Raw genomic sequence first — 25,994 nt, 5'->3', positions numbered from 1 at the left:
CATGGATGATGCAAAGAGTTTGCGTTATGTGCTAAATAACGAAAGCTATCGATGCTTTTCCTTCTTTCCTCCTTCCCTTCCAGCACCAACAAAAGAGCATTTACATTAACATTGGAGGAAAAGCAGAGAGAAACATTGGATGATAATCCGTTCATGTTTTTTTTTTTTTTTTTTTTTTTCAATCATTCATCAAAAAATGTTCTCTCCTTTCTCACATTTTTCCTTTAATCAATGGTTAATACAAAATTTCCGGTCATTTTTTTCATCATCATTCTATTAATAAATAACATTTCTGTCAAAAAAAAAAAAATAAAAATAAAATCGATATAAAACTATTATTTGATCACTATGATTCAAAAAAAAAAAAATAGTGCATGAGTGATTATTTAAAATAGTCATCAGTTATAGTTCCATTGAATGACGATGAATTGTTATAGTCATATGTGAATTGGTCACCATGACAATAAATGATACTTATTTAAGTGTCACCAATAATCTAACGAATGGTTCACTGTGAATCTCAAAAATTAGAAGTTTGGTAAATAAAAGCTAAATTTTTTTGTAAATTTCATGCTTGTCACATTATAAAATGATTTATATTGTTATCGTATCATTTTTTTTTTTCAACTTTTTAGGTTGCACTTACTTTCGCTTCTTTTCTTGCTTTAATTACTAAAATCGTTATTAAAAGTGCAGTTGTCCGCAGTGACATGCATGCATGCATGTTAATGCATGATTATTGCATTCTGAATGTTTCACTTCACGAATGATTTGTGTAATAATGGAGCGGAAGAATGAATTTGCTTGGATCGGACAGGTTAAATGATCGATTTTACAACCATTTTGAATTGATTACGTCTTCCCTTCCCTTCCCTTTCCTTTCCCGTCATCTAAGATATACTTCGGGGAATGCTGAATTGAGAAGAAAGACAAGTTCTGAAGTATGAGAGGTTGAAGTTGCTTCGGTTAACAGTACTTTTTCCCTCTTCCTTATCCTATCCATCAATTCTTGTTATTTTATTCCAGTTCAATGCTTTTATTGATAATCAGTAACTAAAGTGATAACCTGTTATACATATATTCCCTGTAGGAAAAGCGGCATTGAAATGTCGTTGCACATTTCCGCCACATATCATTGCAAATTGAATATGTTATATGTATATATAATATGTTATTCACTATAAACGATTCTTTTCCTGCAATTATCTTTAATGAATAATTTCATCGGCAATGGTTCTCAAAAGGTATATCGATTTTTTCTTCCTAAAATCGTAAATTTTAGCTTTCTTTTGAATAAGTATAACTGCGACAATTTCCACTTTTGCCTTTACGAATGTTAAATGTGGTGAATGAATATAGATGGATAGAATAATAATCGGTTGGAAGTAATTTTGTTCTTTTTTTTTTTTCGAGCTTGCAATTATTGGACAAATCCGCTTTGTAAGCCTTTTTTTTTTTTTTTTTTTGAGATATAAAAATCTTTCAGACATAATTTGAAGTACACTTTTAGGTTCAGAGCAACTGCTTAAACTTCTATCAAAATATTAAATTGAATGCATTAGCTAGTAAAGTACAATTTTGAGATAATAAACTTTCTCGCATGTATTTCTCCTATATAATACAACTTCACATCCTATTTCAATAAAACTAACTTCTTTCCCACTCTTCAATTTAACTTCAGACGTTCGAGCAACATATATAATTGATTTAATTTGAAATTTTAAACGAATTAAATTTTCAATCAGTTAAAGGCAGTTTTTCAATTATATTTATCTCTAAATTACTCTTTCTCTTGCATTATTCATTTGAAATCGTACAAAAAAATCGTCTTTTTTTTTTAGAAAAATTTCTTTATAAATTTTGGACAATACTTTCTTTTAAAAAGCAGATGATTTTTTTTTTTTTTTTTTTTTTTTTAAAAAAGATAATATATCAATATTGAGACGAAGTTGCATCTTTCTAAAAATATTAAGAAGATGCAAATTTCAAGAAAGAATATTCAATGATAAAATGTTTATCGTTCGTCGTAATCATTGAATATTTCACAACTACTATAAATTGAAATGGTTTTTAGACCAAGCAAAGACTATTCTCTGACTGTTTCATCAATGCCATCAAAAGAATTCCGTCCTGTGATACGATTGGTACTTCAAATTTTGTTCGGGACGATCCTTACTTCTGCTACATCTTCTCATCGTCATCGCGGTGAGCAACCAACTAGTTATTTCTACTTATTTGAGATAAAATTCATTAAAATCCATTTTCATCATTTTAATCTTTTTTTTTTCTTTGTAAAAATGTTTGAACTTTTGAAAAAATTCCGAGTTAATCATGAAAATCAGTCATCTTCAACTTTTCTTCATTTATAAAAATAAAATGAAAATGTTTTCCTTTAAATTAATTTCAATATTATGCATCATCTTTAACTAAATTTAAAATCTTCAACTTCTTATGAAGGCAATATTACTTCCTAAAATGATTTGAAAAAAATTTACTTGATTCTGTCTTTTTTTTTTTTTTTTTTTTTTTTTTGTAGTCTTACTTTTAATCCAATTCATTTTAGGAAGTGCGAAATTTTTTTTGAATTTTTTTTCATCAAATGCACTTGAAAAAGATGTAAAAAGTTGCAAAACTGATGATGCTTGTAGATCATAAAGATTGTCATTTCGTTGCTTACTAGAGTAATTAATTATTAAATCAAAAAACAGTTATTTATTGAAATGGCTGTTGTTTGTACGTTAAGATTAGCTCATTTAATAATAATTTAACAACGGAAAAATTTTCTGTAAATTTTTACTTACTCATAAATTTATTGACATACACTTAAGTAAGTGATCTTATTGCAATTCTAAGCTTGTACAGTAGATACTATCAAGTGAGTGCTTAAAGTAAGTGAAATAAAAGAAATCAAAGTTTTTTTTGTTCTTAGATATATTTAATTTTTCTTTTTAGCAAAAAAGAAAAGTGAAGGAAGCGAATTTTTCTGAAAATAAATTTACTATGAACTATTTATGATTAATTATTGCACAAATTTTCGAGTTAGATGCAACAAGCAATTAAATAAATGAAAAAATAAATATTTCACATATTGCTGCAATTGGATGCAATTGTGCAGTAAATTAAATTAATGAATTGTAATCTCAAAAAGTGCTGAAATAGTGCAGTACAAGCTTGAAGAAGATAAAGAAAAAAATTAGAAATAATTCACTTCCGTTTCCGTTTTAATTTCAAATAGTATTTCTTTCAGCTCCAGTAATCGATCTTGGCGGTGCAGATGAATTGGTTGGTACTGTTCGAGAAGATCGTACCATAGTCAGTGTTATTCCCAAATTAGACATTGTTCATGAAACTGGTAAGGATGAAAAAAAAAAAGAATCTTTTGAAAAGTTTTTGAAATACAACGGAATTTCATGTTAAATTTTCGGGTTTTAGTTTTTTCTTTTTTTCACTCTAAATTATACTAAAATTCATTTAGCATTTGTTTGAACAAATTTTAGTAGGTGTTGCTAGTAAATAATCCAAAGCACTTGCCTTGAGATGGCTAAAATCAAAGCAAAATACTAATTTCTTAAAAAAAAGACTGACAAAACATAACTTTTGATCATTTATTTTAGTGTGATATTTAATTAACACATTTGATTTTTACTCAATAAATGCTTGAAGGAATATATTTTCCATATTTCCAAAAACAATGAACTGTTTGCCATTTTGAAATCACTGTGAAATAACTGAACGAGGAGTAAATGAGAATAATTCAAACAAAATATAATTTTTATGAAAAGAGTTTTAGCTTTTTCAAATTATTAAATCATATACTAATATTACGCACTTCAGTGTAATAATTTATTTAGATTGAATAAAAATTTAATCAGTTTGATGAATTTAAGGTCCGGTATGTCGATATGAACTTACAAGTGAAAATTCCGATGATGTGCCATTTATAGTTGACGTAAGCGATGAAAAAGAAGGTTCAGGTATTGTACGAGTAAAAGATGACGTACATTTAGACTGTAGTAATCCACAGTATCTTCTTAGTGTGGTGGCAATTCGCTGTGATGATGATGCCAGATCAGAAAGGTTGATTTTTTTTTAGTTTTTCGAGAAGCAATTTTCAAATGAATTAAATTAGAAAATATCAATAATAATTAAATTATAAAATATCAATAATAATATTGATTATTCATTTCATCTTCTGTTTTTCAATATAGTAATAGTAAAGTAATATATAATAAAAATATATACTAATAGTAAAATTTTTCAATATAGTAATAGTAAAGTAATAAAATATACTAATAGTAATACTAATAAATAGTAATAAGATATACTAACCTTTTTTATTCTATATCAGAAGGATAAATTAAGTAAATTTGTTTAGCATTTATGTAATAGATAATTCATTCATTAGTTTTTCTTTTTTTTTTTTTAATTAGAAAATTGAAATTTATTGAGAGAGAATTCTTTCACTTAGGAAATTAAAGTGTACTCTAGGAGAGAATTCTTTTTGAAAGTTTTAGTGGGACTTTCCTCTTTTAGCTCACCCAATAAAAACATTATTAACAGAATACAAATAAATCTCTGAAAAAAACAAAGAAATATCAGCTAACGACACTTTTTTTTGTCTTGGAATTATAATTAAATGACACAAACAAATAAAGGACTTCTTGAAGTATTATTTTTTTTTCTTTTTGGTGGGAGGTAAATACAAAAAGGAAGAGAAAATATATTTTAATCCTTACTACTTTGCCACTGTTGTCAGATTTCTCAATTAAAATAAAAAATTTTTTTACTTAATCTAGTAAGTGATTTGTTTTTGTTTGCTTGTTTGATTAAATTTATTTTGATTTAATTATACAAATTTATTTTAATTTATATTTTAATTTAACTGTACAGACAGGTTTGTATTTTCTAAATTCACAAATAAAATGGTAGATGATTAAACTAGAAAAAATTTGTAAAACAAGTTAACAGGTTGACTGATTGTTATTCATGTTGAAACAATCTTCAATTTAGCATTTACTTCAAACTTTCTAAGATTTGAGAATTTAAATGATGCCTTTTAAAAGAAACAAGATAATCTTTCAATTTATTTTGATTTAAAAGGCTGGGATTTGAAATTAAAAAATATCATTCCAGCGCACGGTTACGAATTACCGTAAAGGATACCAATGATCACGTGCCAGTATTCTCACGCCCGTGGTACACCTTTAATATCAGTGAAGGTGAGATTACGTAGATATCGTGAATTATTTTTGAAATAAATTGAATCATTAATAGTCGATCAATTGTATCAAATTTTTTAAACAAATCCAATAAATTCATTAAATACATAGAAGTGTTTCTAAAGCAGTCGCATTTCAGGAAAAATTTACAGCGAATTAGCTCGATTGCAAGCAACTGATAAAGATTGTGGCCATCCTTATGGACAGATATGCAGATATCAGATCACAAATGCATTGGATGGCTTTCCTTTTGCTATCGATGATCAGGTTGGCTTGGCTTGGCTTAGCTTTCCCTTTGATATCAATGATCAGGTTGGCTTGGCTTTCCCTTTGATATCAATGATCAGGTTGGCTTGGCTTTCCCTTTGATATCAATGATCAGGTTGGCTTGACTTGTCCCACTGTTTGACCATATCTAGTATTATGCAGTCGGTGCAAAAACTACTTAGAACTTCTAGGAACATTTAAAATCATTTGCTGTTTAATGCTACCTTATCACTTGCACCTATCCCAAAGAAAACTACTAAATCCGCAAATATTGAATTCAAGTTAAAAAACAATATATTTAATACATTTATAATAAAATAAGACTAAATCACAATTTCCCACATACTATGTTTTATTTTTTCACCAGGGTATTCTACGAAATACACGACCACTTAACTATACCCAAGCCAAGTCCTACATTCTAACAATTGTCGCTCACGATTGCGGTATGCGTCAATCCAAATCAACTCTTGTCACTATCAATGTTCACGAAGCTTGTGTAGATGGTATTCACGGTATCCCAGAACAAGTTACGTATATTCCTGGGTCAGGAAGTGTCCGGATTGCGCCAAATGCACATGTCGTCACTTGTGCGGAAGAGCAATCGTGTACTTTGGGAAGTGTAAAAAGTATTCTAACACTGCAGACTGAAAATTTAACAAACGGATGCGATCGCGATGAATTTGTTCCGAATGCAATTCAGAATAAGTAAGTGAATTTCTGGTTTAAAAGAGAAAAGTGCTAACAACCTTCAATGAATTCAGACTTGATCGTTTTTCTCCTTGTTTAACTTTCGATTATGATTGAATAATTTAAGTTATTGCAAATTACTGAGATATAATTCTCGGAATATTATCATTTGCAGATGTGGAATGGATGAGTCAACAATTGCACTGTTAGCAGCTTCTAGTGATAGCGCAACCGATAACAGTGTGACAAATGACAAATACACCTTTGATGGAAAGTCAACTTCTGTGATTGTATCACAAGAAAAAGTGGATGATGTTATTCCGTTGAAATTTACACTAACCTTTTCGATGAAACATGCTCGTGGAAGTATAGAAGAACAAGCGCTTAAACAAACAATCTTATGCGAAAGCGATTATACAAGTAAATTTTTGTTTATACTTTCAAGAAAATATGAATACTTTGTTGAGTAAGTAAGATGCAATCAGTCATAGAAAAGTTAGTGATTTTCAACTTTTACATTAATTTATTAGTAAAATATTAGTATGAGTAGAGGAATTCAAGAATTTGATAGCACTTTTTTCTTGATTGTATTTATAACTGTAATCTAATTTTAGACATGAATCGTCACCATTTTGCTGTTTATACACGTCACTGTAAGTTAGAAATGTTGATGCGTCGAGAGAGTAACGCTGAAGCTGCATTCCGTGCTGCCGAATGGCGGTGGAGCATTCCGGAAGTTTGCGACAATCGTTGGCATTCATATTCCATCCTGTTTGCATCCGTCGATACGGTTAATTATTACTGATTCTGATTAACAATTAATTTATTTATGTAACAGTTAGACACCACTGAAAGAGAAGTAAAGATAAAATAATTTCCTTTTAACCATCCTTCATAGAATATTTCATTAAATTTAAAAGAAAATTCATCTCCTCTGCTTCACCATCTCTTTTTTAAGGTTATCATTTTTTTCTGCTTTTCTTATTTTAGCTGTCAACATTTAGGTTGATTTATACATTGATGGTCGTAAATTTATTGCTACAAAGGAGAATCCCGAAATATTGGATGATTGGCCATTACATCGTATCAAAGAAACGGTTAGATGTTTTAATATTTAAGTTTGTCACTAATTTTTGTTTCATTTTTTTTCCACTTTTTTTTATTTTGCTATCGGAATTTATCTTTCATCATATACTTAAATGTTAATAAAGTCATATATATTTTTCAGAAAACTCGATTAGTTATTGGAGCATGTTGGCATGGTCGTAATCACATAATGTCACAATTTTTCAAAGGTCATTTAGCTTCCATTTATTATTTGCCACATAAAATTGAACAACCGCAAGTTCTTCAGTGCTCGCATCAGTGCAAGGAGAAGCTAGAATTTAATGCCATTGATCAGTTAGTGCCAGGAGAGGTTTGTGTTTCAATTAAATTTTCGGTATTTAGATTTAAACTTAATCAAATTTTATCTGTGCAGATGAAAAATCAAAGACCCGAAGCTCAATTTTGAAGTAAAAATCAAAAATATATTAATAAATAGTTTTCAAAATTTCTTTTTTACAGAATGCAATTTTTGCTACGGATTCATCATCTTTCTCCTTGAAAGCTAATACTGCTGAAGATTTGTCACTGTTACTTCAACGAGTTACATATGGAAATACGAAAAATTTACCAACACCTGGATATCGTACATTCTTCATCAATACAACTGTCCTATGCTCCAATGGAAAAACGGTTTGTTAGCGAAAGTACTTTTTAATTGAAGAATCAAAATGTTTAATCTTTTATTAGTATAATTGCATTTGAAAAAATTTCAATTGCTTTTTTTTTTTTGTTTCTTGAAATTGTTTACATTTTTCACCTTTCATTTCAGCTTACCCTTAATCCCAGTAAAGGCTCCATATTCGTCCAGCATGAAGCTGAACCTGTAATTTCAATTAGTGGATTATCAGTTGTGAATAGTGATCAACATCTCGTAAAAACAGGTGCACCAATGCTTCCCGAAATTAAAATAACTGTAACTCAAAATATTAATGGAGGTAAATTTCAGCTTTATTATAAATTTTCTGAGCTTGCGTTTGACATTCCTTGAATATTTTATATTACATTGGTACCAATCTTGAGTTAATTGTAATGTTCCTGTTAACTTACAATCGTTTTTGAGCTGCACGCTTTGCGTCAATTAGGGATCGACTTTACAGCGTCTTCCCTTTTCATAAATTTCATTTCGATTTGTTCTATTATGGATGAGAGAAGTTGGGGACACACTGCGAAGTTATGGTGAAGAAGTGATGAAAAAACGGTAGCGGAAAAACTATTATACAATGAAATTTTTTTTTTTTTTTTTTGTTTTTTTTTTCAGAAGAAATTGAGCGGACAAGCGTATCAGAACTTGACTGGTGTAAAGTTCATTTAAAGCCATCACGAGATATGGATCTCGAATATTTCTCATCTCCAGCTTCGTTAATTGCTGCTCTTCGAATTGATTTTGAACATGATAAACAAGTCAAACATCATTTCATCCATAAGCAATGTTGTTTTAATAGTCAGATGAGAATGATATGAACTGAACTAAACTGATGAAATAGATTAATGCATTCATTGACTTGCTATTATCTTCAAAATTATTGAACTAAATTAATTTTTGTAGAGGATCCTATTCCTTTAAATTTTTTCCTTTTTTTTTTTTTTTTTTTTTTGAAAATTTGACCATAAAATAGCTGATTTTTGGAAGGACTAAATGACTTCTTTCATTATTTTGACTTAGTTTTTTTTTTTTTTTTGGAAATAGAGAGTTAGGAAATATATTTATGAAAAATGATTATGCTTGGATTTTTCAGGGTATTTTACTGAAAGGTAGAGAAAAGGTGAAAGGTTATCGAGAGATTTTGTCAAAAATTCACTACTTTAATACACGAGCTGATTCATATTCAAGAAGAATTTATACTGTGCAATGTGCAATGAGTGGTGGTCATATTCTTAGCAATGAATTTCTTGTCACGGTAAGCTTATTAGAATGGTTTAGGGTCTGGGTTTAGGTTTAGGGTCGCTGTAGAATCAAGCATTAAGTTCAGATATCTCGAGCAGATGAAAGAAATGGAAATTGAGAATTTCTTTTAGCAAATTTTAGTTAGATGACTTAACAATTAATTTCTAATCACAGTAAATCATAAAATTTTTTAGAATTTATCGTAAAATCAAGATCAATGTTTTAGGTTTTGCTGAACATTTGAGAAACGGGTTTTCTGAAGTTATCATGTAGTGGTTAATTTATCAAAACATATTCTTTGTTTGCTTACTTCAGTTTTATCATCAATATACTTGCCCATGCATATGTTTTTTTAGGGAATTGCTTAATACTACAGTGTAAAATAAAAAAAAAAAAAAAACAAGTAAATGAATTAGAAATAGAAGAAAAGACTTTGTTTTTTAAATCTCGAAACTTTTTTTTTTTTTTTTTTGAGACCTGAGATTCTGTACTAACAGAAAACTATCTGAATTGGCTTCTCACTTATTTTCTTTTTTTTTTTTTTTATTTATTCACGAAATTTTTTAGCAGATGGCTCAAATCGTATAAGTTTTATTTAATTTAAGAAAATAATAATTCCTTACTCGCCTTTGTATTTTTTGTATTTATTATCTTTCTCTTTACGAATAATTTTCGGTTTGTTCTTATTAGTTCTCCTTTCTTGTCTTTCTCATCTTCTCAAGAAAATTATTATTTTTTTTTTTTCTAAACAGATATAGAAATTATTGCAAATTAACACTGATGAGGAAGAAATAAGGACTGTTAGCAAGAGAGAGCAGAGTCTGTATTTAATAGTAATAACTTTTTAAGAATATTACATGGACAAAATTTATCAGACAAAGAAAGATCCATCATGTAATCGAAGTAAACATGTGCATTAAAGACGAGCAATATTTGATTCAAACTAGTTTTAAATCTTAGCTCTTAAAATTATGAGATTCGTTATTTCGATTCAATATAAACATATTTATACATTAAAATAGAAAAAATACCTGCAAGAATAAAAAGAAAGAAAATGGTGTTGAATTTAGATGAATATCAACACATCACTGCAATCAAGTGAGACACCAATTACTGAAATTCTGGATGATGATGAAGAAATTCAAGTGGATCCTGCATTTGATCGAATCGGTGGAAATCGACTGCAGAATTTACTGGAAATGGATTTACCACGGCCGAAGGCATTGATGTCACATCATGGATACGGTGTGCAAGGTGCTATCGCAGGTAAAATATAGTAAGGTTTATTTAAAAGTCACCTGTATGACAAAGATAAAGTTTTTATTGCAATTTAATCTAGTAATATGCATCTACTTCCGGCATCTTTAAAGCTACTAAAAAGTAGAGTTTTTTTTTTTTTTTTTTTTTTCGGTGTGTTTAGTTTTATATAATAAATTTGCGTTGATATTTCTGTGATTGAAAGGTTGTATATTATTATTAGTTTTATATGTTCCATTATTTTTGACTGGGAAAATTTTTGCTAATTTGAACTACATGGTTATAGAATTTTCAGGAGGAGCAGTTGCTGTAGTTGTTGTTTTATGTGTTGGTTTCCTTCTGGTTATGCTAGTGATTGGAGTACTTAAAATACGTGATACTCCACTTCCTTCCAGACGACGACGAAATCGGCGAAGCACTGTAACTTTTAGTTTAATGTAAATTTTTTGTAGATTCTTATGCTTATTATTATTGGAAATTATTTTTTTTATAGGAAGGGGCAATGGAATGGGACGATAGTGGTATGAATATAACTGTAAATCCATTGGAGGAAGTTGACAAAAATAGCGCTAATTTTTCTGACGAAGAAAGCTCCGATGGTGGAGAAAGGTAATTTCATAAAAAATATTGAGTATTTATATCTGAACTTTGAAGATTTCTATTAAGACTGTTGTGTTCTGAGTATACATATGAATAAAAAGTTATGAAAAAACTCATATTTTTGACATTCAGATTCTCAAATTTTTTAATTATTAATCTTGCAATTTAAAATTCGTTTTTTGATCTTCTAAATTCATAAGAGTCTGGACTTTTTCAGGTATTTCTAATTTTAAATAAGCAATTCAACAATATTTCAGTTTTCATGATGAGGGTCTGACAGAAGATGAAGATGCTGGGCATGTACTTCCTCATGTCGATAATGGTGAGCTGCATTTTTCCATTTCTTTTCTAGCTTTCAAATTAAAGAAAATTTTAAAGAAAGCTTGCAAAAAATGGAATGAAATATTTCTTAAAATGTTTGTCGTGCAAAAGTAACAGTAACACCTCAAAAATGGATATCATTCTCATTTTATGTTATCCATTTTCATTTATTTCTTCGATTCAGCAGAAAAAAAAGAGAAAAAACTCTACATTACTGCTTTAAAATTTAGCTATTATATTTACAGATTAACTTTTCGCTGGCCGAAATTTCTAGAAAACACAATCTTGAGATCCTCTATTTCTTTATCAATATATATTTTCATTTTAGAACGACAGAACAGAAGTTTGGAATGGGACGACACGACTTTAACAAACATTTCACGTACTTATCGCGTATAAAAAGATGACTTACAATTAGTCAAATTATATTATGCTAAACATTTGATCTGGTTTTTTTTCAGTGTCTCCAAACTTTTATTAAATTCTCATTCATTCTTCAGAAAGCAACTTCTTTAGCAATTACTATGTAATTGTTCCTATTATATTCTCATTAAATTACACATAAGCGAATGATTTATTATCGTTTATTAATTCCAAAACTTGACTCCTTCATCAAATCACTCTATCCAAAGCATTTAAAGTAGTAGTTCACATTGTGTTTATGTTTGTGCGTGTGTGCCATCTCAATTTAAATGTTCGTTTTTCTCAATTCAAAAAAACATTGGTTTTCAAATTTATTCAAAACGTAGACTAACATTCTAAACCCCAAACAAACATAATCCGTTTCTGCCCCTTAAAACATAAACATATCTTGCTGCAATCACGAGAAAAGTAAAATGCTCCATGTGGAATTGTCCCTTTATCTGACTAAACTATGTTTATGAGGAAACCCTAAAATATTTTCAACTTAAATAGTGAACTATACTAAGACTTCTGTACTTTTAGTGTCTATTAAAATATTCGATGTGACGAAAATTTCTAAAAAAGATATTCATTTTTCCCTTCAATATATAACATTGGTAACTAAATCAAATCAAGACGGAAATTTCTGTAGATTATAAAATCTAAATTAAAGTTACGAATAGAACCAAAAATAAATTATGACAATACAAAAACACATTAAATAAGATAACAACGGATACAAAAGAACATTAGCAAGAACAGGGTACCCTAGCTGACAGCAACCCAATGATATTTGATTACAATTCTATAATGAAATAGAATAGTAATCAAATGCAGCTATAATAGTTTTTAGTGATGAATACACGTGGTGATTTTCCTAGTTCTTTTTTTTTTTTTTTCATAATGTGTTATTTCTTTTATGTGTACGTATACCATGTGTTTGTGATTATATTTACTGCTATAACACATTTTTCTATTATTATATCCTTATTAATATTCGACGTTTACATCACAATACTAAAGTGAAATTAATCTTATTATTTATAAGTTAATAAGGTTTCAAAAGAGCTGGATCAGCTATATACAGGGAAATAACTAATTGAATGGAATGTATCACTTACGCAAACGATGCATTCCACTTATTGATAGAAGTTGCTGTGGGCATTGTAACAGTAATTTTGATAGAACTGAAGGGAGACGGACAATAAGAGGAGAGAAACGGTTCAGTATTGCGGTTCAGTATTTTTCGATAAAATGAAAGAGATAAGGAGCATTCAAAACTAATAATTATCACAGGATACAAACATAATTGAAATTTCAGTTCGGCACTACTTCTGCTTTCAATAGCGTTAATTTCCTCTCTTTCTGAGCGAAGTTTATCTGGAATTACTGATAATTGACTCTGAATACCAAAATTGTCAAAATTTGGAACAGTGAAACGGAGAAAAGTAATGCAAACCTTATCACCAAGTGATAACGCCATTCCCTGACTTTTGGCACGAATTCGTATATGCCCTATGATCGAACTATCTGGATCAAGGGGACTGGTTTTTTCTATAGAAACATTGGCCAATGCGTCTTCTCCGAAGATACTATGTGCACAAAAATTAGCAGCCAAAAAGCCACATTCACCTTCTGAAATTCACATGACGTTATCAGATTCGTGTTTTGCTCACAGACATGCTTATATTCATTAAAAATCCCATAATTCAGAAAAAATGACAAAGCCATTATAGAATCATCACTTAAAAAAAAAAAAAAAAACGTAAAATAATGGCCAAATTTAAAAAATACCTAATGCGGCATCAGTGGTCAACAGTTTCATATTCGTAACAGTAGACAGATGTGTTAAGAATGTACGTAAATCGGTGATTGGTGTATTCACGTTGACCTAAAAAAATAAAAACCAAAAATCAGATACAAATTTGCTAAAGCAGAAAAAGTCTCACAATTATAAAATTTGTGCTACTAGCATAAAAAAAAAAAAAGAAAAAATGCGTTCAAACTTTATTTTCCCATTCAAACTCGGCCCACATATGTCGAAATTCAGTGTCCGTACAATTGCCTGGTACAATATAATCCATGATATCAATATGTATATCTTCCAGATAAACGCAGTTTCGATCAGATGTTGACCCACGAACATCATAGGCTATAGTCGAGAAAATTACACCATTTTCCGTAGAAGCAACTTTCACGGTAGCCTAAAATGAACTCAGTAATAACAGAATTTATTTAAAAAAACAGAATACAAAACGGCATTGTAATAAAGAAGTAAAAGTTTTCAACAGTTCAAAAACCTGAAGTGATCAACTGCAGAATCTCAAAATTGAGTAATCATTACATAGTCGATAAAGATATCAGTGTTCACTAAACCAGTGCTTATTTATAAAATAACAAATTATGAACCGTAAGCAGTAAAGTAGGCAGTACTTTGAAAAAAAAAAAACTACCTTAATGTTGGAGAAATCACGCGGTGCTAGTGTAAGAGGCGTTGGCTTATCGAGCAGCTTGATATCACCAACTGTTGATAGTTCTAGGCAAACATTTTGAAGAGTATCATTTGTTTGATTAACAATAAGCACATCAAGAACGATGTCGTACTGATTTACGTTGATATATGCTTCAGCATAAACAGGATCCGAAAAACCAGCAAGTTGCTTAACCTGAAACGAAGTATGAAATAGATAAATAATTAAGAGGTAATATGCTGTAGTCCATTTGAAGATAACTGAGAAGAAACTAAACACCTAAACACCCTTCAAAAATATTTCCCAAATTTGCATCAAGATCTATAAGGTCCTTCAGATTTTTATCAAGTTTGTACGAAGAAATATATCTTATAAAATAAAAGCTTCATGGAAACAGGAGCATAACAGCTCGTAAACTGTGAGATAATTTCCATTAATTTATTCACCTTGCCCAACTTAGAGGAAGCAAAATCGAATTTGGGAGATTTTGCAACAGTTCCCAGTGCTTGCGATAATGAAAGATCGAATAAATTTTCGGTTCCGGTCACTCCGTCACCAACACGTGGAGCCAGTTGCGTAAACGAAATTGTACGATCTACCTCCACTTGGATAGTTCTACAAATAGCAAACTGTTATAGCAATGCAGCTTTAGCAAAGCAACATCAAAATTATTTTCAATTTTTTTTTTTTTTAGTTCATTATTTCAATTTTAGATTATTTCAATTTTTTTTTTTTTTTTAGTTCAAACTTTCCGAACAAGGAGACAGCTAGTAAATTAGCAATTTTATTATATTCTAGCTTTTTTTTTTATAAAGCTCTAGTGAAAATAACTAAAAGAAGTTGATACTTGTTGAGCGTCTTACATTCGCATGAAAAATTCCACGACTAACACGAAGCACAAACCTGTTTGTTGCTTCACTTTCAAAACGTTCATTTTTTGATTTTGATTCCAACATTAATTCAAGACTGTCGCGACATTTTTGAAGAAAAACAGCTTCTGCATTAGGCCATTTTTCGCATAAAACTTTGACCGACATACCCAGACTGCAAGACTTGATTTCGGTGTTGGAAAAATATGAATACGTATACATATATGAACGAATTATGTAACAACGTTTGCAATAAATCATAGAAATAGCACAACAATTATAGAAAACTACACTTAGAAAAAAGAAAAGAAACAACTATTTAAAAAGAATGTTTAGCTTACTGATCAAGATCATCTTCAGTTGCATTTGTCTTCGCAAGACCACTCTTCCCAAGACTGATAATTGATGCAATCATGAATAGTGCTTCTCCCGCAAATGAATTAATTTTGTCAGTTTTATCTAAAAATTCATTAAGAAATTAAATTTCACGATTTTCTATAAATCAAATGTTAATATTTCTTTCAATTTCATTCTGCTTTTTTGCAGTATGACAATAAAAGATTTATCTCTAAAGACAAATGAAAAAATTGAGAAACAAACCTTGCATAAATTTGCTGTAATTAAAGACTAGTTTGATTAGAGTAGTTGCAAGCGATGAAGCCAAGAAAAAGTTCCCATTAAGAAGAAAACGACGTAACAAGGCTTTATTTTCCGTTATTTCCGTCTTTACGGCCGAAAGTGCTGACTGGGTAGCATAAGTGCCATCGGCAGTTACAAGTTGTCGAGTCTGCATCACAAAAAGAACTAATTACACTATGTATGAATTTATTTAGTAAAGCAGAGTTACATATTAAAGGAAAGTATTTCAGTTACCTTCGAGGTCACATCAGCTGTTGAATTTTCGTTCTTTCCATCTGTGATTTCGTCACCACTGGCTTTCTGCATTTCCTTTTCCACAATAGGTAATTCACCAAATGACTTTCGAATAAACTGCATTACTTTCATTACTGACTCAGCTGATTCGCAATATTCACCCAAAATCCATAATCCCGACCGAAAAACTTGCGCACTTTGTACATTTCCAAATACATCCTAAAATAAGATATGTTCTGTTCAAAAAGTTTCCGAATGTAAAGTTTAGCATGTTATCATGAAATGGTAAACTACCAAAAGCTGTGCTAAAACAACTGGGCGCAAATGTGGTAATCGTTGAACAGTTTCTCTCACAAACACCAAAACGTCTTGCGCAGCATTTTCGCTATCTTCGGAAAGAAATTCCATCAAAACTGGCAAAATATTTGCTGCGACATCTGGAAATTTGACTGTAGTGGAATGCAACGTTCGCACAAGCATTTGTCGATATCGTTCTGCCTCTTCCGCTGTTCCATCCGAAGAACGACTAACTTCCTAGAATCAACATTTATCAGAAATACAGACAACATATTACTGGTTAATATAAACGAGAAAAGCAAATTAAAGGAAGCTGAGGTACGCAAATAAAAAAGCACCACTAAAATTAGATGAGTGAAATGATAATTTTTCTATAATTTATAAGATAAAAAAAATAATGGAATGAGACAAATAGTGATAATTTGACAACTTCGTCTAAAAATTATATATATATACAAATTATCACTATATTATATATATATATCAGACCAAAGAACGTTGATACATAATGCTGTGTAGCGATCATGACCAGAATAATATTAGATTCAGAAAAGTAACCTTCTTCAAATACATGACCATTTCTTCGACATTACGTGAAGATACTAGATCCAATGCAAGCTTTAGTGTCTTCTTACGTACTTCAAGATCCGAAGCTGACAATACGCGTAAAATGTCCATTACTAATTCACGCAGCACTTTTTCACTAGTAGGAGAAGACAGCAACTCCACCAATCGATCCAAAACAATTAACTAAAACATTTTATCTGAATATCACAAGAAGACAGATGCGTTATTACTTTCAATTTTAAAATAATAAAAATTCGGAAACAATAGAAAATCAGTAAGTCTTCAGTCTAATTCATTTGACATAATGCATAATACAGTGTAACAGTAAAATTTTCTCTACAGTAAGCAGATGGGTGATATTAAAAGTTATAATGAATCCAATTTCTTTTAAAGAACCTTGACATTATTGTCTGATTCCTTAACGATAAGATCGATATAAGCTGATGCAGCAGCTTTGATAGCAGTAGGAGCAGAGCTTAAAGTGATAAGTGTACCAGCTGCCTCGTATTTTACTGCTGGAGATGAAGACTGCAAGAGATTATAAACACAACGAATGAAGCGTGTTCGTTCTGGTGGATTTGCGTGACAAACCTTAAAAAGTTTGAAATATGACATATAAAATTTTCAAGACAAGTACTGAAATATAAACAATAAAGCCAGAAACCCAGAAGTAAATGCAGTGATGGAAATTTAGACAATGCATAACAAAATAATCTAAATTACCTTGTAAATGAGTTCCACGATTATAAGCTGAAGAATATCGCCAAATGTAGTAACTTGGTCGATTACTTCAGACAAATAATCTAAAGCTCTGTTTTGGTCAACATGAAGAAGCATCATGAATGCATTTCGTTTGCAAGACGCGTCTTGTTCACTGTTCAATACGGTCGATATCAATTCTGGTGCATCCGGAATGAGGAATTCGAAATTACCTAAAAAACATAATAAGATGAAGAAATACAGCATTTAAGATAGGTGTAAAATATTTCTTGAAAAAAATGTCGATGTTTCAACTAGTAACTTGAAACATACGGTAGATGGTGAAAATGGCCAAAACAGCGTTGCGTCGAACATAAGCATGACGATGTTCGAGACATGAACGAATTGCAGGCATAAGAGGCTCCAGAAGTTCCGGTTCACGAAGTTTGCATAAAAACCTGTTGCAAAACTTTCCCTTATACAAAAGTAATTTTTTCTTGTAAAAAAGAGTATAAAACCGCTCTTTTAATATACTGATAATAATTTTATACCTTTCTAATGATGTTGAAGCAAAATACTGTCTAAAAAGATATCACAGTCATGCTGGAGATCAAGATCTATGAAGTTTTCTCACTGTTTTAGGTCTTACTAATAACTTTTAGAAGTTATAAACTACTCATTGATGCGTCTACTGGTTCAATATACAAAGGGATGACATGTGAATGACAAATAGCCACGAAATTTTGAAGGTAAAAGTAGGCTCTGATTATCAAAATATACAAAAGCAAAAAAATACTTTACGAAAAATACGAAAAAGAAAATGCAAGATAAAAATATACCTCAGTGTGGATCCTCGAATAAATTCATTAGGATGTTGTAAATCTTTGCGATATGCATCACATACTAATATCATTTCATGTAGTAACTTACCATCTGATGTTGTCTAAACAGTTTTCGTTAGTATTAACAAATCAAACATTAACATCTTAATGTCAGTCCAATTTATAATTGATATTTCGCAGAGAAAAGAAAAATTGTGATATTATAACCTCGTAGTCTGGTGTTTTCCTCTTTCTTATATTAAATTATATATCGAAAGAAGAAAAAAGTATGCTTGACTATACACCGCAGGAAGAAAAAGGTACGCTTGAGATAATTAAGATAACATTAGTCCCGATTCTTCGCTACCATGATTATCAGGGTCACTTACAAAACTTATCTACTGAAGATTAAATAAATTTTTCAAAAAGACTCTCTCAAGACTCATTGTCAAATCAAACCAAATAACTCGTCCACCATTAATAAATCGCTTTCCATAAAATTTTGTTAATGCTCTCCAAGTATTCAAATTGATTAACGCGTGAAGAAAATGCAATTTACCTTGGGAACGATTTCAAAGAATAACAGAAGTAGTTTCTTGATAGTATGATCAGACGTAGGTAAACAGAATCGAATCACTTGCATCATCATACCCTGTCCTACCTTTTCTCCATTCATTATCATCATAATCAGCTTCTTCAATGCATCTGTTTTCGTCTTAATATCACCTGTAGTCAAAAAAATAATTTTATGATAAAAAATTAAAAAGTGATGACTTATATTAAAACCAATACCATCATCATCTTATCGGTAATACTACTTCATTACTACATAACATTATGAAAAAATACTTCTACATGCTATCACATATGTATCATTAATTGCTCATTATTATTTAAAGAATATAGCATGCATAAAGATCTGAAATATCAACCTTTTTCGAATTTTTCTTTTAGCTGTACTTCACTTGGTATTTCAAAATCGCTCGGTACATGAATCAACGTATAGCATGGTAACTCTCCTGACGACATCGTTATTCACCACTGCAATTAAAACATACTACTTTCAGCTGAACTCTCCAATGTAACGTCTGAAGTATGACAATTGTATGTGACAATCTGATATCGAACTCAGCTATACTTAAAAGACTTATCCAGTGTTTCGAATTACAATATGTGCTGTTGTCACTATTACCATTAATTATTAAATCATACAAAAAAATTTGATAAATGAGGAATGACACGAGTCTGATGTGATTCGACGTGTCAAAATATTTCAGCAAATAGAAATCACCAATTCGGTCACAATTAAAACATTCAATTTTGGATTAGTGAAAAAAAAAAGAACTAAACCAAACTATCAAACTCATACAAAAGAAAACGTGGCAATAATGCTGCTCACACTCTTATGAAACGATTCAAGTCGTAACGATAACGCGTCAAAAAGAGTCCAATTGCATGTAGAAAAAATGGAATATGAAATTGCGTGTATGTTACGTTACCTTAATAGTTGGGTACGTGTGAGATTTTTTTTGTCTCGGAGCTTCACGCTATAACGACACTTTGCATCTTCTTCTCCATTCACATGCTATTTTCGCTTGCAATGCTACCCTAATTGGATCAATTATTTGGTAATGTCCTGAAAATTCTACTACGCTTGATATTTGGCAGTCTAAGCGTTTACATCTCTCATTTAATAATTTGCTTAAAATTGTTGAAATTGTAGCTGTGATACTGATACTGGGATAGTTTATTGAATGTGTTGAGTGTAGACGGTCAACAGTGATTGAATGAATGGCAACTGCTCCAGCGGAATGTGTTTCTGTAAGTTTCATAAGTTATATCCATTCTCGAATCATATATGTCTAAGATATGTAACAAAAAATTGATAGATGGATAAGCACAATAAGAATAACAGCAATTTCCAACACAATTAATCATTATGTCTATCATAGAACAAATTTCATTGTTTGAAGATGATAGAATCGGTGTAAAACTAAAGAAATGACTCGAACACAAACCTGCAAATATAATGTTTTATTATTTAGATACCATCATTTAGCTTATCGTTGTTTAGATCGAATCAATGTATGTATATTTTGGGACATTGAAACTTCGAGTAGTAAAACCCACTGTTGTGCACATAAATCATATCATAATCTGTGTTTATAATGTGAATGATGCGCAAAAGTTTTCCATACAAATTGCCTCGAAACATATCTGTAAAGCATTGGTAAGATATTGTAACCTTCATTTTTCAAATTTCTCACGGAAAAGTTTCTCATATAAAGTGGTGGTAACTGTATAAAAAACTGAAACTGTTGAGAAGCATTAAGTAGAGGTTAGAATTATTAGCTATTTTCAGTACATCATTGTTTGTCTTCACTTACTTTTTTTGATATTTGTAGCTTTGTCAGAGTGGCCAACATAAAGCGATAGCTTTTTTGGTTAATCGATTCTGCGCTCACAAAATTCGAGAAACATTGCACATCACATCAATGCCAGAAGCAACGATCGGAAGTAATGCTCCGTACTTCGATCCAGAAAGTGCACGCATCTGTCAGAGGTATATTTTATCAGCATTGATAAATCCTTAAATTGGGAAAGATTTTGAAGGGAAGCTTGAATAATTATCACTTAAAGCTTGTTTGTTTTGTTAGTTTAATCTTAAAGATTTTTTGTCTCCATTTTTAAGTTTCTTTGCTTTTCTTGTCACCACTAGCATTTTTAGCGTTACGCAGAGTTACTAAAAATTTTTGTTCAGGGCTTTTTTATATTAAATAGTGAAAGAAAGAATGGATTTTAATCAGAGGAATTACAAATTCTCTATAGTTCACTTTACATTGCTTTAGCATAAAATATCAAGTTAGGTCATTAGGAATCGAAATATTTTGTTAATAGATTACCAGTTTGTTCAACTTAATATGATTTTTAAAGGTATATATTGGTTGATATAGCAAGGTGTACCAAGAACGATATGGATTTATTAAAGTGGGTTTTGCGCTTAGTAGGAGAAGCCAAATTGCTTTTCAAGGCTCAAAGTATTGGACAGAGTGTACTTATGAATGCATCATCAGGAAACTTTTTTGGTGATTTTTATATTATTTGATTTTTATTCGATTATAAAAATGTGAGGCGTTCTGTACTAAGATTTTATACTGGAAGTAAAACATTTTGAAGACATTTAGATGATTGTTGGTATAGGCTTAAATTGCTGTTTTTGCAACTATTAGTCGAACTTTCTTAAATTTAACGAAATGTTCGGTTTTCTAAATATGTATATTGCACAGGAGATATGGATGAAAATGATTTCGTGACTCTGATACGAGATATTGGACTGAATGTCAGACAGGTATCGGGTACTGTACCGAATTTTGCATCACGTCTTATTGATAGTAATGCATGTAATGTCAATTCTACAGATGTCCTCTCTCAACCGTCACAAATATTTCTTCACAATCAACCGCACGTATATATCAACAGTCGACGCCCTCTATCAGCTGTAAATTATTTATAAAAGAATTGAGATAGTTTGAGAACTTTATGCAGAGTTTCAGTAATTGTAATTTAAGAAACATTTGACTATCTAAAGCTTGTTTTGCTATTACAGTGTTCAACGACAAAATTAAAGTATTAAATTAGTAAAGTACTATGTTTCGGAAACTTTAGATCGAGAAAATGTGTTATCGTCAGACAGTGATTGGCCAATCGAAATTATAAAACTACATATAGAGAAATAATATGTGTTGGTAATGGCATTTCAGACTTCTTGCAGGAGTTTATCGTATAATTTACTTAGTTCTAACTGTGACCAAAACCAAAAAGTTTCATCAATGAAATTTTTGTAGGTTCGCTCACAAGAAATTGCCAAACTACCAGATGTTCAGGAGCTCAGAGATATTACATATCATCAGTCTAATCCAACATGTGCCGTGCAGCATCGTCCGATCACTGTTAACATTGTGCGTGTAGCACAACCTCGACATAGTTCATCATCTTTAACTTCCTCTCCTGGTATACATGTAAGTCTTCATCTCCTTTGATTTTTTTCGTTTCTTTTTTGGATAAAAAGATCTATCACAATTCTTGTTGATTCTCGTAAGAAGAAATATTTCCAAAGTTTTTGAGAACCGAACTTTCTTCGGTCATTAGTTAACCGTATTCGAATTCATTTGAACTCGATCTTTGAATAAATGCTACACCCATGATCTTTTCTGAGAGGGTTTAAGGACATTTGATTTCTGTTTTGAATAGTTCACTGAATCAGAAATCTGGGCCGTAATCTAGTCAAACATGTTAAGGTGTTTCACAGACGTAATTCTGCTGTTGCTGAGCCAGTGATGCTACGGAATACACGCACTGTCAGTCGATCGCCATCCAAAAAGGCTTCTGTTTTGATGCACTCGGGTACACAATTACAAACCATCAAGCAGGAGCTGAATGCTTCTGAACTCTCTTTGAATGCTACACTCAACAAACCATCAACCTCACGTTATGGGATGCCATCAGAAGCGAAAATGTCCACTCAAAACTCTAAACGAATAGTACATATTATTGATGATGAGGACGATGAAGGTGGTCCTGTATGTCTCTGTGCTATTTGTAGAAACATAATAATGTTCATTTTATTTTACAAACTGTAAAAGTGATAAGTTTCATTCATTTTTGAGGATCGAAAACGTAAATCTGAGATGGTTTTGTATATTTAATGCGAAAATCGTAGGTGTTTAGAGTAGTTCTTAGAGATTTTTACTTAATTTTTTTCATGTTGTTTGCAGTTAACAAATATTCCATGTAGAGGTTCTGAGATAATTAAATAATAGGGGATTCTCGACAGTTTTTAGCTTAATTGAAAATATCATTATTTAGTATACTTCGTTAGTGTAGTTTTCTTTCCAACCAATAAATTGCACAAACCAACGATAGCTTACTATGATCTTTTTGCATCGAATGGGTGACAATTTCAACCATCTGTGGTTACGTTTAACAGTTCATTTCAGTGTAACCATATCAGCATAAAGTAAGCATGTGATTTGGTTAAGCATGATTCATTTCTTGTCACCAAAACTTATTTTTTTCGAAACAACCGTATTTTTTTTAGTTGAAACTCGCAAAAGGACCAAAATTGGATTTGTTATTAAATTATCCTCGCGACCAGCCAACCATATCAATTCACTATGCTGATGTGGAATATTTGAGACCAAATGAAATGTTAAATGATACAATCATAGAGTTTTATTTAAAATACATACAAATGGAATTAGTATCATCAGAGAGGTAAACTAATAGCTTTTTTCTTTTTTCCACTAATTCTTTTTCACCAATTTTTTTTCACATTTATAAAACATCGTTTATAACAAAGCTGCCACAGTCCCAGGCTTTTATAAATTTATAACTTTTCTAGGCGTCCATCTATTTTTATATTCAATTCCTTCTTTTATTCGCGGTTAACACAAATGCCAGCTGCCGGTTCCAGTGTAATTCATACCACTTTTTCTCGCGCGAAATGGGTTAGTCTATTAGTAAGAAAAGTGAACCGTTATATTATTATGACTTGTAGTTCAGCTTGTTTATGATTGAAAAAAGAAATAGTGGGCATATGACACAGATTATTCATAGTGTTGAAAGATAACGATGAAAATTATTGAATGCAAAACTCGGACAAAACCATTCTAACATTAAAATCATTTTGTTGTTCTGAGAACAAGAGTACATTTTGTGCTTTTTAATATACCATTATTTTAAGAAAATATTCATTGCTTTTATTTCATTTTTTCAAATTACTTTTTCAAGATCGCCGAGAATTATAAAGGAGTGCGAACATGGACAAAAAATGTGGACATTTTTAACGCTGATTATATTGTTGTCCCCATTGTTGAAGATATCCATTGGTTAGTTGTGTCTTTTTAAGGTTATCTGAACTAACTGTAATTTCTTATCCCACTTACTTCGGTGACAAATGTCCTTGGGAACTGTCCGTGAGAACTTTGCTTTTATAGTTAATGAGTAATGAAATTACATTAATTTATTCAAAAAATAATGAGTCAGTTTAAACTTGGAGCTTGTTTCAGGTCAGCTCTTCATTGTTCAAATTTTTTTAAAGTTGTTAAAGCAGCATATTCCAAATATTGATGCTACAAATTATTTTTACTCTCAGGTATTTAGCCATAATCACTTTTCCTCGATACGCTATTGTTAATCGTGTGCAAGAAGCAACAAATGGCAAGGATGATAATGTTATACCGAAAAGGTTAAGGAAAACATGTATCATTTTGCTGGATTCGTTGGCCGATGCTACAGATATAAAGAGGTATAAATGTGGATTTTGTTTCGCTAATTATAATTTATTTAAATTAAAGTCCAAATAGAACTCAGTAAATATAATAATAATGGATAGAGTCACTTAAATAAATCGCTTAGATGATTTAGGTAATCATTTTAACTTAAATACAAGTGGTCTTTAATTTTGTTGAGATTAATTTGCAGGAAATTAACTGTTCCCGTTTTGAGACAATATCTTGTTTATGAATATGAAGATAAAAGGAAATTAAAGGATGGGGACACAAAGTACTTTGCAAAAGAATTGATTGAAAAGGTGACGTTTTTGCCCACAGTTTTAAATTTGTGGCACATTTTTGGTAGTGCATAGTTTCAGATCTAGTTTTTCTTTTCTTTTTTTTAGGTTATTAAAACTGTTCAAATGCTTTAGATTGTGCCGTTTCCTGTTCCTCAGCAAAGGAACTATACAGATTGTGGATTATTTCTGTTAAAATTTGCCGAATGTTTCTTGCTGAAACCACCGTTGGTAAGTCATTTTTGGTTTTAAGCAGTATCAAATGATATGGCCATAGTGTTGCAAAAATATTTCTTATTGTGAGAAAGCTTAAGTGGGAATAGTTCATGCTGCTATTTCTAGGTTCATTTATTTAAGGAGTATTTAAATTATATATTCCTGCCAGTAATTTTTAGAGATCTGAGCGAAGAAGTTTCGAATTCTGATAGCGGGACACAGTGAAAAGGATTCATAATATTTACAGTGAAAAGGGAATCACTGTGATAGGAAATTTTTTACAGGATTTTGTTTTTTAGTTTATAACTCGGAATGATTCATTTCGACGATGGTATCCAAATTTTACAATCAGAGGCATGAGGAAAACTATTCTTACGAAGTTAAAATCAGCATGTGATGAAGAAGCATGGCGAGCTTACGAAGAATACTCTAGAAATCGCGATGTAAACAATCAATCGGTTGAAGACATTCTTCCGAAACAGTCAACCTTTAGTCGTTCACGTTAGTTATCGAATATAAAAGCAAATTAATTTACATTGTTGATCATTTTTGTTTGTTTGTTTTTTTTTTTTTTTTTTCTATAGGCTCTGTGAAATTGAGAGCTTCATCCACAATGCGGTGAGCTTACTGTTGGAATTTGTGTAAATCAAGGTAAAATTTGTTTAATCTTTCTTCTTTCATCATTTCAATTTTGATCACAATTTCAGCATCACCAATGCCGCGCCGACGAACAGCAAGTGCTGGAGATCATATAAACTGGAATGGACATTTTGAACGCGGACGGTCATTACCTGCTCGCATTTCTTATTGATTCTTATTCGTCTTTCTAGTTTTTGTTTTTTATTTTGTTTTAATGGAATGG

The 25,994-nt window shown here is 30.8% G+C and overlaps 4 protein-coding genes across 5 annotated transcripts; 3 read left to right on the top strand and 1 right to left on the bottom strand.

The window, feature by feature from the left end:
• Positions 1–2,063: 2,063 nt before the first annotated feature.
• Positions 2,064–11,745, top strand: Bma-casy-1 (Cadherin domain containing protein; the record flags this gene model as incomplete). The annotated part of the gene is made up of 19 exons (XM_043078391.1): positions 2,064–2,205; positions 3,248–3,352; positions 3,888–4,077; positions 5,134–5,219; positions 5,359–5,486; positions 5,854–6,194; positions 6,352–6,596; positions 6,791–6,966; positions 7,181–7,273; positions 7,405–7,593; positions 7,743–7,913; positions 8,053–8,218; positions 8,542–8,684; positions 9,020–9,181; positions 10,239–10,434; positions 10,721–10,845; positions 10,919–11,034; positions 11,283–11,347; positions 11,675–11,745. The coding sequence occupies 19 exons, from the start codon at positions 2,064–2,066 to the stop codon at positions 11,743–11,745; spliced, it is 2,910 nt and encodes a 969-aa protein (XP_042934325.1).
• A 1,320-nt stretch (positions 11,746–13,065) lies between these two features.
• On the bottom strand, positions 13,066–19,374 carry Bma-copb-1 (coatomer beta subunit, putative; the record flags this gene model as incomplete). The annotated part of the gene is made up of 18 exons (XM_001896384.2): positions 13,066–13,128; positions 13,208–13,383; positions 13,543–13,639; positions 13,755–13,952; positions 14,202–14,414; positions 14,666–14,834; positions 15,123–15,263; positions 15,430–15,547; positions 15,689–15,875; positions 15,962–16,180; positions 16,256–16,495; positions 16,817–17,008; positions 17,222–17,416; positions 17,549–17,757; positions 17,858–17,982; positions 18,364–18,467; positions 18,905–19,071; positions 19,278–19,374. 18 exons carry the CDS (start codon positions 19,372–19,374, stop codon positions 13,066–13,068), a joined length of 2,910 nt encoding a protein of 969 aa, XP_001896419.1.
• A 495-nt stretch (positions 19,375–19,869) lies between these two features.
• On the top strand, positions 19,870–20,099 carry Bm13243 (Uncharacterized protein; the record flags this gene model as incomplete). The annotated part of the gene is made up of 2 exons (XM_043078390.1): positions 19,870–19,973; positions 20,069–20,099. Coding segments are annotated over 2 exons (135 nt in total), but the record flags the coding sequence as incomplete, so codon positions are not given.
• Positions 20,100–20,136: 37 nt separating this feature from the next.
• On the top strand, positions 20,137–25,943 carry Bma-ulp-2 (Ulp1 protease family, C-terminal catalytic domain containing protein; the record flags this gene model as incomplete). 2 transcript variants are annotated; one of them, XM_043078389.1, is made up of 15 exons in its annotated part: positions 20,137–20,166; positions 20,420–20,575; positions 20,751–20,908; positions 21,280–21,431; positions 21,765–21,844; positions 22,191–22,364; positions 22,644–22,925; positions 23,444–23,619; positions 23,747–23,852; positions 24,136–24,233; positions 24,500–24,652; positions 24,829–24,937; positions 25,052–25,147; positions 25,432–25,633; positions 25,840–25,943. In XM_043078389.1, the coding sequence occupies 15 exons, from the start codon at positions 20,137–20,139 to the stop codon at positions 25,941–25,943; spliced, it is 2,076 nt and encodes a 691-aa protein (XP_042934323.1). The 2 variants fall into 2 exon arrangements, with proteins under 2 accessions (XP_042934323.1, XP_001896420.2); XM_001896385.2 differs by having other exon boundaries at positions 21,633–21,844.
• Positions 25,944–25,994: the final 51 nt, after the last annotated feature.

Source organism: Brugia malayi, assembly GCF_000002995.4.
Source record: "Brugia malayi strain FR3 genome assembly, contig: Bm_v4_Chr2_contig_001, whole genome shotgun sequence".
In the NCBI taxonomy this organism is placed as follows: Eukaryota; Metazoa; Nematoda; class Chromadorea; order Rhabditida; family Onchocercidae; genus Brugia; species Brugia malayi.
Note: the sequence above shows the minus strand (reverse complement) of the source record. Positions and strands in the feature narration are given on the sequence as shown.